We start from the raw sequence: 18269 nt of genomic DNA, 5'->3' as shown, positions 1-18269 counted from the left end.
GGTTCCCAGTCAGATTCATTTCCACTGTGCCACAATGGGAACTCCTGGAATGACATTTTTTTTAAATTTTTTTATCATGTATTATATATATTTTTTTCTACTGTACAGCATGGTGACCCAGTTGCACATACATGTATACATTCTTTTTTTTTTTTCTGTCTTTCTGCTATTTCTTTGGGCCGATCCCACGGCATATGGAGGTTCCCAGGCTAGGGGTCAAATCAGAGCTGTAGCCACCGCCCTATGCCAGAGACACAGCAACACAGGATCTGAGCCACGTCTGCAACCTACACCACAGCTCACGGCAACGCTGGATCCTCAACCCACTGAGCAAGGGCAGGGACGGAACCCGCAACCTCATGGTTCCTAGTCGGATTCGTTAACCACTGCGCCACAACGGGAACTCCACATGTATACATTCTTTTTTCTCACATTACGTGTTCTGTCATAAGTGACTAGACAGAGTTCCCAGTGCTACACAGCAGGATCCCATTGCTCATCCATCCCAAAGGCAACATTCTGCATCTGTTTACCCCAACCTCCGAGTCCCTCCCACTCCCTTCCCTTCCCCCTTGGCAACCACAAGTCTCTTCTCCAAGTCCATGATTTTCTTTTCTATGGAAAGGTTCCTTTGTACCATGTATTAGATTCCAGATATAAGTGATATCATGTGGTATTTGTCTTTCTGACTTACATCACTCAGTATGAGAGTCTCTAGTTCCATCCATGTTGCCATATATGGCATTATGTTCTTTTTTTATGGCCAAGTAGTATTCTACTGTGTATCTATACCACATCTTCCTAATCCAGTCATCTATCAGTGGACATTTGGGTTGATTCCATGTCTTGGCTATTGTGAATACTGCTGCAATGAACATGAGGGTGCATGTGTCTTTTTTTAAGGAAACTTTGGTCCAGATATGTGCCCAAGAGTGGGATTGCTGAGTCATATGGTAGTTCTATGTATAGTTTTCTAAGGTACCTCCATACTGTTCTCCACAGTGGCTGTACCAGCTTACATTCCCACCAGCAGTGCAGGAGGGTTCCCTTTTCTCCACACCCCCTCCAGCACTTGTTATTTGTGGACTTATTAATGATGACCATTCTGACTGGTGTGAGGTGGTATCTCAAGGTAGTTTTGATTTGCATTTCTCTAATAATCAGTGATGTTGAGCATTGTTTCAAGAGCTTGTTGGCCATCTGTATATCTTCCTTGGAGAAATGTCTATTCAGGTCTTTTGCTCATCTTTCAATTGGGTTGTTGGCTTTTTTTTTGCCGTTGAGTTGTATAAGTTGGTTGTATATTTTAGAGATTAGGCCCTTGTGGAATGACTTTTTTGACAGGCCTCTGTCCCTCAGCCATCCGTGCCACATGCTCCCAGACAGCACTTGCTGAGGGGGCTTGTCGGCAGTTTCAACCCTGATCTGCAAGGTTGGGAGAAGTATGGAGTGAAGGTTTGGGTGCCAGAGGACCTTTTAAAGCACAAAGAATGGTGTTTTGTTTTGTTTGGCTGCACCCCAAGCATGTGGAAGTTCCCGGGCCAGAGGTCAAACCCGAGCCACAGCAGTGACAAGGCCAAGTCCTTAACCACTATGCCACCAGTGAACTCCCAGAGAATGGTTTTTATGCTGGAGAAGTAGCGTTGATGGCGGTGGTGGGGAGAGGGGTCCAGTCTTTTTGTTTAATTAATGGATAAAGTGAATCCAGGAGTTGATCATTCCTTCCTCCTTCTTATGGCTTCAAGAAAGCTTAGGGCCCAATTTCTGGCCACCTTTAGTCAACGAGCTGGACTTTCTGGAATGTGATTCTATGGATCAGCATCATTCTTCTCCCCACCCCCTGCCTTCAATGTATATATTTTGGTCCTCTCCTGATGCTATTCTGTGTCACCATTCAATTTGATGTGCCATGTTGTGACTCCTAAGTTTGTTTTGGGAATGTATTTTTTAAAAGTAAAAGTCAAATTGAATGTTGTCTTTTCTGCTTGTAAAGTCGTGAGGTCCTGGCGGGGAGGGAGCCCGCCCTCTCTGTGCCCCAGGTTTAGCCTCATCTTGGTGAGACGTGTAATGTGGGAGCGAGCACGGCTGCTAGAAATAAAGATGCACCGTTTGGAATGGTTTCTGCTGCCACCACCTGGGCTTGGGGGAGGGATGGAAAAATACTGGAATCTCAGATTTTTGCCTTCATCCGAGTCCTGGATCCTATTCGCTCAGAATCATGTTCAAAAAGCATTTGTTGAGCATTTATCTGCGGTCACTAAATATTACAGCTGCTTGCAGTGTTCGCTCATCAAATAGGTGTTTACAAGATACTGACTATGTGTCCAGCCCTGAGACAGACCCTAGAGAGAGAGGCGACATGCACCGGGGAATGAATGAGGCAGAGGCTCAGGTGACAGCACAGATACACGCCCCCTGCTTAATCCTGTGTGTGGTTAACAAGCGCTTGCTAGTGTGGGCTCTTTCAGGCAATGGGTTAATAATCATCAAACTGAGTAAGATCCCCACTCTCCTAGAACTTACATACCAGTGAAGGGAGAGTTTAAGAAAACAAGGAGAGGTAAACCCTAGAGTGCTGTATACCTACCAAGGGTGGATTTTAGGGTGTGTAAATTTCATCCCAATAAAGGTTAAAAAAGAAAAAGCCTTGGCCCACACTGGCCTTTGGGTTTGCCCAGATACAGTTGACCCTCTGCATGCCTCTTGTGTGCATAGTGCTGCTGGCTGACACATGTCTAACCCCGAAGCCCATCTCCTGGAGATTTGGGGTCATTTGGGGACATACACAGGGCAGTGGGATGTTTGGTTCACCCGACTAGCACAGCCCCAGCTGAAGGGGAGCCAGGCGACCCTCTGCCACCTGTTGCAGCTCCTGCTGTGAGTAAGCGGCCTTTTTGCCATCTATTTAGTGTCACGTTCTTTCATCTTTGTGCTTTTTTTTTTGGTGACTTAGCTGCTTAAGATGGCCCTGATGCATGGTGCTGGGCGTCGTCTTGGGATCCTGAGCCCCGGAAGGTTGCCATGGGCCTGGCCTAGACCCCTCAGGCCACAGTGTCATTAACCTCTTCAAGGTTCATGCTTCAACAAGTGTGTTACATTTGGCGTCTCACGTAAACCAAGATTCCGCATTCATCGGTTGATGGAGCTGTTGTGACCAGAGGCCTGTAGGAACCTAACCCCGTGTTCCCCTAGGAGCAATGGTCCAGTGTCACTAGGGTCATGGTGACTTCCCAGAATGGAGTGACTGTGAGTAATAAGGATTGACTGGATTGCAGGACCAGGCCAAGGGTATCTGCCCTGCCCAAATACCAAACAGCTTCCCTCCCTAAAAACACTGCAATTCTTCTTCCAGCAGTTCATCTTCTGCCCTATTGTGTTAACTCCTGTGTCAATAGCTGTTTCCCTTAATTCGGGATATAACCTCTTGCGTAGGACAGTGTTCCTTCATGTACCATTTTAGTGGGTGTGTGTGTATCTGAGTTGGGGCAAATTGAGACAAAAACACAGCGTTTTTCCTTTTTTTTTTTTTTTTTTTTTTTTTTTTGGTCTTTTCTAGAGCCATACCCGAGGCATATGGAGGTTCCCAGGCTAGGGGTCTAATCAGAGCTGTAGCTGCCAACCTACACCAGGGCCACAGAAACACCAGATCCAAGCCGAGTCTGCAACCTACACCACAGCTCACAGCAACGCCAGATCCTTAACCCACTGAGCAAGGTCAGGGATTGAACCTGCAACCTCATGGTTCCTAGTCGGATTCGTTAACCACTGAGCCACAATGGGAACTCCCAGCTTTCTTCCTTTAATTGAAGTATAGTTGATTCACAATGTTATATTAGTTTCAGGTGTACAGCAAAGTAATACAGTTATACATTATATTTCTTTAAATTATTTTCCATTATAGGTTATTACAAGATATCGAGTTCCTTGTGTTATACAGTAGGTCCTTGTTGTTTATTTACTATATATCTATAATTATAGTAGAGTGTATCTGCTAATCCCACACTCCTAATTTATCTCCCCCCCCTTTTCCCTTTGGTAACCATAAGTTTGTGTTCTGTGTCTAAAAACACAGCTTTTTAATTTGTTTGAAACAGACTTTCTGCCTGTTACATTTTGTGCATTTAACCTGTGAAGCCCATGGCATTTTCAGTTTTATCTTGCCAGGTTTCCCACTAGTAAATCCCTCTTGATTCATTTGTACCCTTTGATATTTTCTAAAATTTTTTTCAATAGCAAGAATAAAGATATAAAGAAAAAAAGTCCGTACATCTGTATACACTCTCACAGAGAGCCCATTGTATTTAGGTGAGCATTTAGTGTTCAGTCTTAGGGGTAACCTTGTAGGAAATAGTGGAAGCACTATAAGTGTAAGATGTTTTCGTGGCATAACCATTTATCTCTGTGTTAACATCAGTAAACAAAAGATTGACCTACACGTTTTCTATGTCTCCATACTTTGAATACTTTCATGTACACTAAGTAGATGTGTGCCTTAGTCTGTATGTTCTTGAAACCACTATTTGAGTCAGAGAGCCAAAAAAAAAAAAAGTGATTTAAATGGTATTTAATAAGTTGCTTCACTACTAAATAAGTGAAGTCAGGAAAAGAAAGACAAATACCATACGATATCACTTATATGTGGAATCTAAAGTATGACACCGATGAATTCATTTGCAAAACAGAAACAGACTCACAGACATAGAAAGTAAACTTAGGGTTACCAAAGAGAAAAGGTGGAGAGGGATAAATTAGGCGTTTGGGATTAGCAGATACAGACAACTCTGTATAAAATAGCTAAGGTCCTACTGCAGAGCACACGGAACGGTATTCATTATCCTGTAATAAACCATAATGGAAAAAAATATGTATAACTGAATCCATTTGTTGTACACCAGAAACTAACATACCATCGTAAATCCACTGTACTCCAATTAACAATTTTTCAAAAAGTTGTAGCTCTTTTACCATTTTTTCACTCTTTAATCCCTTGTGTTAAGTGGTATCAACACAGTTGAAGTTATACTGTCAGAGTAAAATGAAGTAAGTTCCAAGTGGATACAAGCATAGGAAAAGCTCTCAGAATTGTCCCCACGACATGTGGAGGGAGACGTGATTCAGGCTGGCGAGAGGATGGAAGACCAAGAACACTGGGTGAAATTCGTTTTTTACGTGTTTCTGAGTTGTTTCTGTTTTTTTATACGAGACGTGTGTCTCTTGAAGTGAAAATAAAAACTGACTTACAGCGCAAGCTGATTAAATGAAATGAGTTTTGTGGAGGACACGGACCTGGCGGGAGGGACCTGCTTTGTGAGGCTGGGGGGCGCGGATGTCCCCCACGGGCCTCTCGGGCTGGGCTGCCCGTGGCTGCTCTGGGGAGCCTGGCTGCCCACCGATGCCCGCAGGGGGCAGGGTTAATTGACTGGGGGTGGCTCCCCCAGGGGTTTTGACGTGCAGCCAGGGTTGGACTCCAGTGCTCTGATGTATCTTGGGAATGTATTCTGGGCCAGCTTCAGGAGCCTGTCTGGGGGCTCACACAGTTAGTGGGGGGGTGGGTCTGTGCTCCAGGATGGGGCCGTGGGAACACCATCGGAAGAGTCTGGTAGGCACACGACACTGACCAGCTTTTCTTCCATCCTCCTCCAAGACGCAGTGCCCAGGAGAAGGTGTTGGATGGGCTGGGGAGAGGGTCTGGCCCCTTCCCTCCTCCCAGGAGGATGGTGGTCACGAGTGATACAGTGATACTCCCCTGCTTGTCCCCCAGCCACATAACTGGGGAGAGGTGTCTCAGGAAATCCTGGAGCTGTTGGGAAAGGGCGGGGGGTGCAGGTCAGTCAGAGCCCACAGAGGTCTGCTTTACTCCACCAACTTAAAAGACGAGTGTTTCCTGAATGAAATGGAGAGATTGTGCCTTGAGCATGGTACAGTGTGTGGTAAACGTTCTGTCCTTGCCTCCCTGCCTGCCTTCCATTTCATCCAGCTTCCTCTGACCCTCCCTCCCAGGGGTTGTCAGCCCCAGAAGACGAGATTGGCTCCAAGGATTCGTGGCACACAGTGTAGAGTTAGGTAGTGGATCCAGGATGGCGCTTGAGGGTGGAGTTCAGGCATGGAGAGATCAGGCTGGGGTGTGGGTGGTGGGGGCTTCATGGAGGGCTGTGGTGTTAGCAGCCAGTAGGTGTTGAGGCATGACTATGGGTGACCAGTGGGCGAACTAGAGGATAGCTCAGTGATGGCCCTGGAGTGGCCCCACCAGAGAAAGGAAGCAGATGTGGGTTGGGGATGCAGGCCAGAGCAGACTCCGCCTTTATTTTTTATTAAAAGTATGGTTGATTTACAATGTTGTGCCAGTTGCTGCTGTACAGCAAAGTGAGCCAGTCATACATGTATACCCTCTTTTTCTCATATTCCATCATGTTCCATCACAGGAGACTGGATATGGCTCCCTGTGCTATATACAGTAGGACCTCATTGCTTATCCATTCTAAATGTAATACTTTGCATCTGCCAACCCCAAACTCCCAGTCCATCCCACTTCCTATCCCCTCCCCCTTGACAACCACACGTCTCTTCTCCATGTCCGTGAGTCTGTTTCTGTTTTGTATATGGGATCATTTGTGCCATATTTTAAATTCCACATGTAAGTGGTATCATATGCTGTTTGTCTTTGTCTTTCTGACTTCACTTAGTTTGAGAATCTCTAGTTCCATCCATGTTGCTGTCAATGGCATTATTTTGTTCTTTTTAATGGCTGGGTAGTATTCCATTGTGTATATATACCACATCTTCCTAATCCATTCATCAGTCAATGGACATTTAGGTTGTTTCCATGTCTTGACTATTGTGAATAGTGCTGCAGTAAACATGTCTTGACTATTGTGAATAGTGCTGCAATAAACACATGTATCTTTTTGAATTGTGATTTTGTCTGGATATATGCGTAGGAGTAGGATTTCTGGATCATATGGTAGCTCTGTATTTAGTTTTCTGAGGAACCTCCATACTGTTCTCCATAGTGGTTGTACCTGCTTACATTCCCACCAACAGTGCAGGAGGGTTCCCTTTTCTCCATACCCCCTCCGGCGTTTGCTATTTGTGGACGTATTAATGATGGCCATTCTGACTGGTGTGAGGTGGTGCCTCATTGTAGTTTTGTTTGCATTTCTCTCATAAGTAGTGATGTTCAGACTCTGCTTTTGATTTTGCATTTGGGTAGTTACTTGGAAGGGTGCGAGGCTCAATGAGGCAGCACCATTCCTGCCATCAAGGAGTGCTCCTGGGAGCTCCCGGCGTGGCGCAGCAGAAATGAATCTGACTGGCATCCATGAGGACGAAGCTTCAATCCCGGGCCTTGCTTAGTGAGTTGATGATCCAGTGTTGCTGCGAGCTGTGGTGTAGGCCTGTAGCCACAGCTCTGATTTGACCCCTAGCCTGAAAACTTCCATACGCCTTGACTGTGGCCCTAAAAAGACCAAAAAAAAAAAAAAGTGACCCTGGGGGCCGGGGGGAGAATAAAGGGGAAGAGGGGGCAAGGATGAATAGTGGATGCAGTACAGATTGCAGATGACACAGCCTGTGAGCAGTCTCGGGGATGGGGGGCTCGTGGGGGGTACATAGTTGGGTTGTTCATCTGTAGGATTGGGGGGGTTTTGGTGGGGGAGCTTAAAGAAGTAGGATATATTGGGGGAAAAAACTGTAACTGCAATGTATACATGTAAGGATAACCTGACCCCCTTGCTGTACAGTGGGAAAATAAAAAAAAATAAATAAATAAATAAATAAAAAAAAAAAGAAGTAGGATATAGAGCGAGAGGGGGTAAAACTCTCCAAAAGAAGAAGTGGTAGCGCATGTTGGCTGAAGCAGAATACAGAGGTAACATCTTCTAGAGAAATAAGGGCAGTCAGATGGCAGGGAAGTTGGGAGCACTAACTCTGAGAAGGGTCCTGACCACTGGAGTGAGGTTCACGGGTGCCATTTGGACCAGGCTCTGTGTTCCCAGGGCACCTCTAACACTAGGCTCATTGGGCATCTTCCCCGCGCGCTTGACAACCACGTCCCAGGTGACAGTGTGGACATACAAGAAGACAGGTGCATGCTGCGTGAACTGTGACAGCCACTGCAGACAGGGCTTGTGACAGGGTTCTGCCATTTAAGGGACAGAGAAGCCAGGACAGTAGCTTCTTCCCAGGCCTGTCAGGAGGCCACCCCTGGAGGGGCCAAAATGCGGCATTCACCCGTGTCCCTGCTGTTCTGTCTGTGGCCCAGTGTGCTTCCCCCACCCCCAGGGTGCAGCCTGGACACCTTTTAGTTTAGAAGAGAACCAGTAACTCTAGTTATGCGGTGACCCCAGGGGACTCCCGGAAAAGACCTGGCTCTGGCCGGCCCCTCACCTGGCCACCCACCTGCTCCAGAGGTGAGTGGCGGTGCTTCTCAGCCCCAGCTGCATGTCAGAAACATCTGGGAGCTCCCAGCCAGGCCAGCCCCACCCAGATCAGGTGGGGTTCCACAAATATCCTGGCCTTTAGGGACTCGGTAAAATGAGGCCCCAGGGATAGGGTCACAGCTCTTGGTTGTGCTGCCAGCAAATGCAGAGGCAGCGTCTGGGCCCAACAGTCGGTTTTCACGTCCAGGCTTCGAATTGTAGTCTCTCCCCTGCAGGTTGAGTTGCAGGAGGACTGAGTTGATGGTTGATAAGCAGGTGACAGCCACACTTTTCTCACAGCACAACCTAGATTTTAAAGGCAGCTTTTGAGGTAAACAGACTAGCAGTGGCGGGGGGAGGGGTGTCCTCCGTACTCCCCTCCCCCCACCCCACAGCAGAGCAGATGTGAAATTAGCAGCTGGAGTTCTCTGTTTCTGAAGCTCAGGTTTAGACTTTTCGGCTGCGGCCCACTATGTAGTTAGTGGGCTGGAGGATCTCAGCTTTCTGGGTTCTGGCAACCTATAGAAGGCTGTGACCTTGTCTTCTATTAGTTTCTGTCTTCACCAGTGCTAGGTACCTAGGACTAAGTTGATAGACACCTGAATGAATGAATGAATGACTGAATGGCGGATAGACTCAAACCCTTTGCTTGTGAGCTCTCAGCTGCCCGAGCACACCTTGTGGCATGCCATTGGCAGTGAGGACAAGTCTGGATATCGAGCAGAGCCTGGGGTTGTTTTGTTTGTTTTTAGTGCAGCTAGTGGGAGGCATGTCATTAAAGAAAAATGGAAAAAACCCAGAACAAACGGTGCTAACTCTGCTTTAGGTAAAACCCTTCACTGCAGAGGCCTGTGGGTCTCAGATGTGGAAGGCGTGGCCCAGGGGTGGTAGCAGGCTTCACTTGTTTCCTTTGATGTGGCCAAGAAGCTAACTTGGAACTGTTCCCCTTTATTTCACAGGTCACCGCCAAGACTGCCTTCCTATTTATTTTACCTCAGTACAACGTTAGTGTGCCGACAGCAGGTAAGAGAAGCACAGGTCTCTATCTTTCCTGGGCCTCGTTAACCCCAAAGGTCTTGGAAAACTTCTTTTTCTGTGTCTGTGTGTGATCTTTTTAGATATTTAGACTCAGCATCCAACTCCCTGTTGCTGTGAAGGTGCCGCTGTGGTTAACATACCCAAATTGGTTGCATTTCTTTGTACTAACAATGAGATATCAGAAAGGGGACGGTCGGGAGTTCCCTGGGGGTCTAGTGGTTAGGTTAGGACTCAGCGCTTTCATTGCTGCAGCCTGGATTCAATCCCTGGTCTGGGAACTTAGGTCTCACATTAAGCCACTGCATGTGGCAGCCAAAAAAAAAGAAAAAAAAATGTTAAAAAATAAAAACAAAAACAAACCACCTTTTAAAATCACCCCTACTCCCCCTCCCAAATAAAATACTTAGGAATAAACCCAACCAAGCAGGTGAAAGACTTATATGCTGAGAACTATAAAACGTTAATAAAGGAAATTGAAGATGATTCACAGAAATGGAAAGATATCCCATGCTCTTGGATTAGAAAAATTAATATTATTAAAATGGCCATGCTACCCAAAGCAATCTCCAGATTTCACACAATCCCTAGCAAGTTACCTATGATATTTTTTTCACAGAACTCAAATAAGTAATCCTAAAATTTACATGGACCATGAAAGACCCAGAATTGCCACATCAATCCTGAGGGAAAGAATAAAGCAGGAGGCATAACCCTCCCAGACTTCAGACAGTACTACAAAACTACAATAATCAAAATGGTGTGGTATTGGTACAAAAACAGACATTGGCACAAACGGCTCAAAGATGCAGCTGTGGACCACCTATAGCCCCCAGCCTGAGGCTCTGCTCTTCACGTGTGGGGTTCTCAATTCTACCACCAGGAACCAGGTATTGCTGGTCCCCTCCTGGTGAATAAAGAGGGGCTAGTCTTTCCTGAAACTGGTCCTCCCCTCTCTCCCCTGCAGTGGATAAGCGAGTTGTCTGGACTGGGAGATCTAGTTCTTTCTTGGCCTGGCTCTGCCAGTGGCTAGCTGGAGGACATGGGGGGCAAAGGCCTTAACCCATGGCCTTGGCTGGGGTGTTTCCTGGTCTTGCCTGCCCCCGTGGTCCTGGTAGCTAGGCTCTGGGGGATGTCATGACTTGGGGGCAACCTACTCAGTCCTTTATCTAGAATCAAAATGAGAGATACTGTCAGGAATGAGAGAGAACTCCATGCTCATGATGAACACGAGGAAAGGCCCTGGCCAGCACCGCAGTCAGGAGACAAGGACTTACCTGCTCAGCCCTGGGCACACGCCAGGCTGGCGGCCACATGGTCTGTGCTCCTTGATGCCTTGTGAGCCAAGGCCAGGTTCAGCCTTCTCTAGTGTCTCTTGAAAATCCTCATAATGCACCTCTAGATCCAGCTGTAGTTATGAGTTACTGATGTAAATTTTTTTTAAGGTTTTTTTTTTTTTTGGTTTTAAAAACATAGGGGTAAAATATAACAGATCGTTTACCATCTTGGTCATGTTTAAGTGTACAGTTCAGTGGCATGAAGTACATTGACTCTGATGTACTGCCATCACTACTGTCCAACTCTAGAATTCTTCGTCTTGCAAAACTGAATTCTGTACCTATTAAACAATAACCCCCCCACCCCCACTCCCTTGGCAACTACCATTCTACTTTCCTTCTCTATAAATTTGACTCTTTGGAGGCTTCATGTAAGTGGAATCATATAGTATTTGTCCTTTTGTGACTGATTAAAATGTATTTGTTTTAATTTTAATTTTTATTTATTTATTTTTTTTACTTTTTAGGGCCACACTTGTGGCATATGGAGATTCCCAAGCTAGGTGTCAAATCAGAGCTATGCCACAGCCACAGCAACTCGGGATCCAAGCTGCATCTGTGACCTACACCACAGCTCACAGCAATGCCGGATCCTTAACCCACTGAGCGAGGCCAGGGATCGAACCCACATCCCCATGGATACTAGTTGGATTCGTTTCCGCTGCACCACAATAGGAACTCCCTGACATTTGTAAACATTTTCCAAAGTATGTTTATGACTCTCAGAGGAAATTTAGAAAATACAGGTAAACAGAAGAAGATAAAAATCTCCTGTGACCCCACCACCCAAAATCTAACAGTTAATGTTTTGGAATCTTGATTCGTAACTCACCTTTTTTGTTATTAGCATGCGATGAACCTTTTTTTCCATGTCATTATTATGATTCCATTCAGTAAGACATTTTGAAAAGCTTCAGAGTTGGTTTGGGGGTTCTTTTGGCCACGCCCACATTATGTGCAAGTTCCTAGGCCAGGAATTGAACCTGAGGCACAGCAGTGACAATGCTGAATCCTTAACCACTAGGCCATCAGGGAACTCTCCTACAGAGTATTTATTCATAGGGATAATCACGGTTATTCATTCAATCCCATATTATTGGATATTTCAGCTTCCAGCTTTTACGGTGCTACAGGTAAGTATTCTTGTGACTACCTGCATTCATGATTACTAGGATAAATTCCTATTACCAGGGTTTCTGGATCACATGGTATATGTGTGTGTTAAAGGGTTTGTATCTGAATTGCCAAAATGCCCTTAGTCATCTAATTCTGGTGACTCATAAATCCTGAGTTTCTGTAAATAGGAAGAACTTAGACTTCTTCTTTTTTTTTTAATGTCAGAATGCCAGTTTTTTAATTTATAAAGAGATATCCGCCTATCAAAGGTTGTGCCTGTATTTTCATGACATTGCCGCTTGAAGTCAGTTGAGAGGAGATGCCGGATCATAGCCCAACCATGCTATGTAACTTTCTGGGACAAAATATTGTCCTGGGGATCACAGCAGGTGAAGTACGTGTGTGAGGGATGAGCCTTGTAGGAAGGGCCTATTCGTAAAGTCAGATCATGATTCGAGGGTTGGTTTGTTGTTTTAGTTTGAAACTTTACCAGGGAAATTAGGAGACCAGTGATATCCTAAAAATGTTTCTCTCAAAATAAGGATGAGCTTCGATGGCTTCAAGCTGCAGTGGTGAACCTGGAGCCTCTGAGCAGGAAGAGCATCCCCCAAGTTCCTGTCATGACCTCATTTGTTTGTTTTAACTAATTAATTAATCGATCTATCTAGTCAAATATTTGGGTGCCTGCTATGTGCTGGGGCCGGACTATAATTTATAAACCCTGTCTGATCTCTGTCTCTTGGAGCTTACCATGTATCAGGGTGGGGACAGATAATACACAGCAAACAAGAAATAATTATGGTTGTGATAAGGAGGATGAAGGAAATATACAAGGTTGTGAGATAAGGACTCATCAAAGGGTGATGGCAAGATGTTCCTGGAAAATTGCCCTTTAAACTGAGCATGTGTGTTGGAGCTGGTGGAGGTTTAGGGCAGTCTGGGCAGAAGAAAGAACATTCTGGGCATAGGGATCCGCATGCGTGAAGGCTCACATGGGCAGGTTCTAGTAACTGAAGGAAGCCCAGTGTGACCAGAGCCAGCGAGGTTTGGCCTTTTTTTCTCTGGTGGGGCTATTGAATCCTATGCCCGAGATCCTCCTCCAGATCAGAGCAGAGAAGGGATGGGACATAAAATCCATACTGAATTGAAGAGGTGTCCGTCACTTTAGAAAGAGAAGATAAAGTTTTGCTAAGTAACCCAGCTTTCGTTTCAGTCTCCCCCTTTGGGGCTGTTTGCAACAGGACAAGCATGTCATGCTGAGAGATGATGCCATCAGAAGCGCCTGCTTAATTTTGTCGTGAGCTTCTCAGTCACCAGGCATGAGGGGTGATGCTTGGTTTATAGATTGTCGAAGATTGAAGAAAGGAGTAGTTCACACATGGGGGTGTGGGAGGCTGTTAAGGTTTCTAACTTAAAACCCTCTCCCCACCCCCATGTCTGTAGGGCTGCAGGTGCCTGGGGATGTGTAACCAGGTTCAGTTCTATCTCTAAGGTTTCTTCTTTGAGCAGCCTGTAACTTGTGCAATCCGGTGTTTCAATTGTGAATGTTAGCACAGGGGCTGTCATCCCCACTGGTCCACCAGAGTGGTCCGCCGTTTCTGAATCCTTCAGTGGCAGAGGTTTTCAGGTTCTACAGAGAACCGTCAAAGGGGGAGTTCCTGTTGTGGCTCGGCGGCAGCGAACTTGACTAGTATCCATGAGGACGTGGGTTCAATTCCTAGCTCTGCTCAGTGGGTTAAGGATCCGGCATTGCTGTGAGCTTTGGTGTAGGTCACAGATTCGGCTTGGATCCTGCATGGCTATGGCTGTGGCATAGGTCAGCAGCTGCAGTTCCCATTCAACCCCCTAGCCTGGGAACTTCCATGTGCAGCAGATGTGGTCCTAAAAAGCCGAAAAGAAAAGAAAAAAAGGAAACCTCCAAAGGGAATGCTGATGTGGTTTCCTGCTGGTTTCCTTTTGCTCCTCCCCCCACTTCCTTTCTTCCCAGCTCCCAGCATGTACTTATAGGCCTGCCAAGTGGCTTCAGCCACCAAAACGCCTCGTGTTGTAGAAGTCCAAGATCACAGTGTCAGCAAGGCCATGTTCCCTGGCCACGTGGCGCTCACTCTGTGTCCGTGGCGCACTCTGCGTCAGTTTCCATTTTCTATAAGAACATCCGCTGCGTTGGGTTAGGGCCCATTTTACTCCACCATGGCCTCATCTTAACTAGTTCCATCTGCAACAACCCTAACTCCAAATAAGCTCACTTTCTGAGGTACAAGGCTTCGTAGGAATTTTGCAGGAACACAGTGCAACTCATAACACCAGCTATAAATCTGTGGTCTTGTCACATTATAATAAGCTAGTTAAGATTAAGTGGGTTAAGGATCCTGCGTGGCTGTGGCTGTGGTGTAGGCCCGAAGCTACAGCTCCGATTTGACCCCTGTCCTGGCAACCTCCATATGTGAGTGCAGCCCTAGAAAGACAAAAAGATTAAGCTCCGTTCAGAGAGATAAGATGAAATGAGCACAGTGGTTGCAGGAGTAAGTTGTATATCCCATGGGGGTGCCAGTGTCCCTGTGGTTTTCTTTCTTTCTTTCTTTCTTTTTTTTTGGTCTTTTTTTTGTCTTTTCAGGGCTGCACCTGCAGCATACAGAAGTTCCCAGGCAAGGAGTTGAATCAGAGCTGTAGCTGCCGGCCTATACCACAGCCACAGCAATGCCAGATCCGAGCCACATCTGCAACCTACACCACAGCTCACGGCAACACCAGATCCTTAGCCCACTGAGCGAGGCCAGGGACCGAACACGTAACCTCATGGATCCTAGTCGGACTCGTTTCCGCTGCGCCATGACAAGAACTCCCCTGTGGTTTTCTTGAAGGACAACAGCAGTGAAGTAGGAAATGCTCTTGTCACCACATCTCTACTCGCCTCATTCCCACCTGTTACGGTTGCCAGACATAGCAAATAAAAATCTAAGACCACCCATGAAATTGATATTTCAGATAAATAGCAAATACCTTTTTGTGTGTAAGTATATCTCAAATTATATGTGCGGCATAATTACACTAGAAAATTATTCTTTGGAATTCAGGTTTAACTGACTGTCCTGTATTTAATCTGCAGTCATACTCCCAGGCCAGCTCTGGCAAGGACTAAAATGTCATGTCTCTGGTCTTAACCATTAGACCCTCTGCATCTTTCTGATGCAAACACCACAAAGTAGCTGGCATTACAGCCAGAAATATATAGACTGTAAAAAAGGTCAGCAAAGAATAGAGGCTTGTGTCTTCCTGCAGACAGACAGGCGCGGGGCCTGCTGGCTTCCCTTCTGATGTGGAACAGGTGGCCCCAGACGGGCTGCAGATGACTAGGTGGTTTTGAGTTGTGCCGCTAACTTGCCGAGTTGTCTGGGGCACACCGCTTAGCATCTGGGTCTCTGTCCCCTGCTGCCAAATCGTGGGTGATGGTCCCTGTCTCCACTCTGGCAATTCCCGAAGAAGGGAAGGCCCAGGAGGCCTCCTGAGTGCTTGCTGTTCAAACTGCCTGCAGACCCACCCCACCTGAGAACTTATTAGGAACAGACTCTGGGCCCTACCAGTGACCCTGCTGCATCAGACCCTTCGTGTCCACGAGACCCCCGGGGTCTGAAGGGCTTGTTCAACCTGCCCTGAGTGGAAAGCTCCGTAAGCTTTCAAATGACCCTATGCTTCCAACCCCAAAGATGAGCGAGGGAAACCCCCTACATCTAGTGGCTCATTTGCATCTTTCTGTTCTCCTCCAGTTTGGGTTTTTCTGTAACTGTTTGGTCCGAGAGGTGGGGGAGGTGGGGATTGCTATTGGGTGGGTGTGGTTTGGGGGGAATGGTACGGGCACGAGTCCTGAGCACTTAGATATTCCTGGGCACCCAGGACAGGAGGGGCCCCTTCTAGAGAAGGGTTGGTTTTGCAGGAGGCAAAGGGGACAAGGACCCATCCTCTGGCTGTGCTGGTCCCAGGTGGTTTTATGGCCACCAGCTGCCATGAAGCATTTAGCAGCTGGAGATGAAAAGCTTGGACCCCTCTGACACCACAGTGTGGCCCTTGTTCTCACAGCCCTTCCAGGATGAGACACACGGCCCCCTAAAACCCACCTCAGACAGATGGTTGTAAAGCCTCATTCAGCCAAAGGCCTTTGTCCAGGGCTCAGAGTGTGTTTTGTTCCCTTGCCGGCTGGCGGAACCCAATCTGGTCTCATGTTTGTATCATATACTTGAAAGATTGGCATCATCACATATCAAACTCGGTCCCTCTTTGTAAGATGAGCTTGCGGGGGGGGACAAAAAGGGAAAAGACAGGTGGGCAACCGTGGCTCTGGAGGTGGAAACCTGACTTGATTATGGATGAAAGCTGCCCAGCCCGGACCTGTGGCCCGTGCAGCTGCAGGAGACGTGAGCCTCATGTAGTGTGGCCTTGGCCTTTTACCCCTGGGGAGGGAGGTGACGGACATGCCCAAGGAAACCCGAGTAAGGGTTGGGGTGGGGTGCTCACACTGCGCACAGGGCCCAGGGAAGCTGTGGGAAGGGTGGTGGGCATGGCCCAGGGGACAGCCAGCAAGGCAGAGGCCTGGTGCCATCCTGGTCCCTTGGGCCAAACTGCTATCAGGATTTCCTGTGGCTCTTACCTGTCTGTGTGGATAAGATAAAATAAACCGGAATCTGAGTGGCCATCACCATGTTGGGTGGCATCTGAAAGAGAGTGGGAGCTTGTAGCCAGCCTGGACTTGGCCTTTTGTTTGTTCTTTCTCAGCTAACAAAAGCTACTCATTAAACTTTCTGGAGTTCCCATCGTGGCTCAGTGGAAAGGAACCTGACTTGTGAGGATGCTAGTTTGATCCCTGGCCTCCCTCAGTGGGTTAAGGATCCGGTGTTGGCGAGCCCTGTGGTGTAGGTCGAAGACTCGGCTTGGATCCTGCATGGCTGTGGCTGTGGTGTAGCCCGGCGGCTACAGCTCCGATTAGACCCCTAGCCTGGGAACCTCCATATGCTGTGGGTGTGGCCCTAAAAAGACAAAACAAACAAATAAAAAACTTTCTTACTCCAGGCTGCTAGAACAAAATACTGTGGACTGGGTGGCTTATAAACGACAGAAATTTACTTCTCACAGTTCTGGAAGCCCGAGATCTGGGTGCAGCCTGGTCAGGGAAGGGTCGTCTTCCAGGTCTTGGACGCCTCGCTGTGTCCACATCTTGCTGTGTCCTCTTGTGGTGGGAGGGGCGGGGAGCTCTCAGGAGCCTCCCTAATAAGGGCACTAATTCCACTCTATGAGGGCTCCATGGTTTAAACACCTCCGAGGGGGCCCACTTCCTAATACCATCCCCTTGGGGGCTGAGGATTCGAACATGGGAATAACATTCAGACTATAGCATTTATTTATGTATTTGTTTGTTTGTTTTTTGTCTTTTGTCCTTTTAGGGCCGCACCCATGGCATATGGAGGTTCCCAGGCTAGGGGTCGAATCGGAGCTGTTGCTGCCAGCCTACACCACAGCCACAACACCACCAGATTGGAGCCGCGTCTGCGACCTACACCACAGCTCACGGCAACACCAATCCTTAACCCACTGAGCGAGGCCAGGGATGGAACCCACAACCTCATGCTTCCTAGTCCGATTCGTTTCCACTGCGCCACTATGGGAACTCCCAGCACCTGTTATTTAAGTATAACATTTGTGCAGAAAGGTGGACAAACCTGCCTGAGGGCAGCCCCAGGTAACAGCACCTTCAAAGTTTCCTCTCCCAGCCTAGGCTTGATATTTGTCCAATTCCCCATTACAGCCCAGAGACTTTATCCCATGTGGAGCTTCCAGAGGTTTAAGCAAGAACCACTGAGTTGCTGTGGCTAATTGTTAACCAGCCTGAAGCCAGCCAAGCCAGAAGCATCTTTGAATGGCTGCCTCCCTTCCCCCACCACGCCCCTTTCTCCTGATCTCCTCCTGGCTAGCCAGGATCCGGTTTTCTTGCTCAATTGTTCTTACTAAAATAATTTTTGTCCTTAGTTTGCCAACGAGCTTGTTGACATTGTTATTTTTATCCAAGTTCTTTTAAAACTGGTTGTGGATTTTAGACATTTTGGGGTCCATGATCTTCTTTATGGCTCTTGAATTAAAAAAAAAAACTTGCCACTTTCCCCCACCGTAAGCACATTGTCTGCCCAGGCTGGTTGTGAGTGGAAGCCTCACACCTGTAAACCATAGTGGGGCAGAGTGTGTACCTGGCACCAGGGGCTTTTGTGATAGTTCTTTCTTAAAGGCCAGAGGCAGGGTTATATAGCCTTATAAAGAGGAATGGCACATCAGGAAAACTGTGCAGAGGCCAGGACTTTGATTTCCAAATTCTCTTTAATGC

General features: G+C 47.1%; 1 protein-coding gene across 1 annotated transcript in view; it reads left to right on the top strand.

The window, feature by feature from the left end:
* Window positions 1-18269, top strand: part of TRAM2 (translocation associated membrane protein 2) — an 83911-nt gene that overhangs the window by 38276 nt on the left and 27366 nt on the right. Inside the window, exon 2 of the mRNA XM_021098825.1 lies at window positions 9377-9440. Within this exon, the coding sequence (XP_020954484.1) occupies window positions 9377-9440 (64 nt within the window). The remainder of the gene's footprint in view (window positions 1-9376; window positions 9441-18269) is intronic.

This window comes from Sus scrofa, chromosome 7 (assembly GCF_000003025.6).
Source record: "Sus scrofa isolate TJ Tabasco breed Duroc chromosome 7, Sscrofa11.1, whole genome shotgun sequence".
Taxonomy (NCBI): domain Eukaryota; kingdom Metazoa; phylum Chordata; class Mammalia; order Artiodactyla; family Suidae; genus Sus; species Sus scrofa.
Note: the sequence above shows the minus strand (reverse complement) of the source record. Positions and strands in the feature narration are given on the sequence as shown.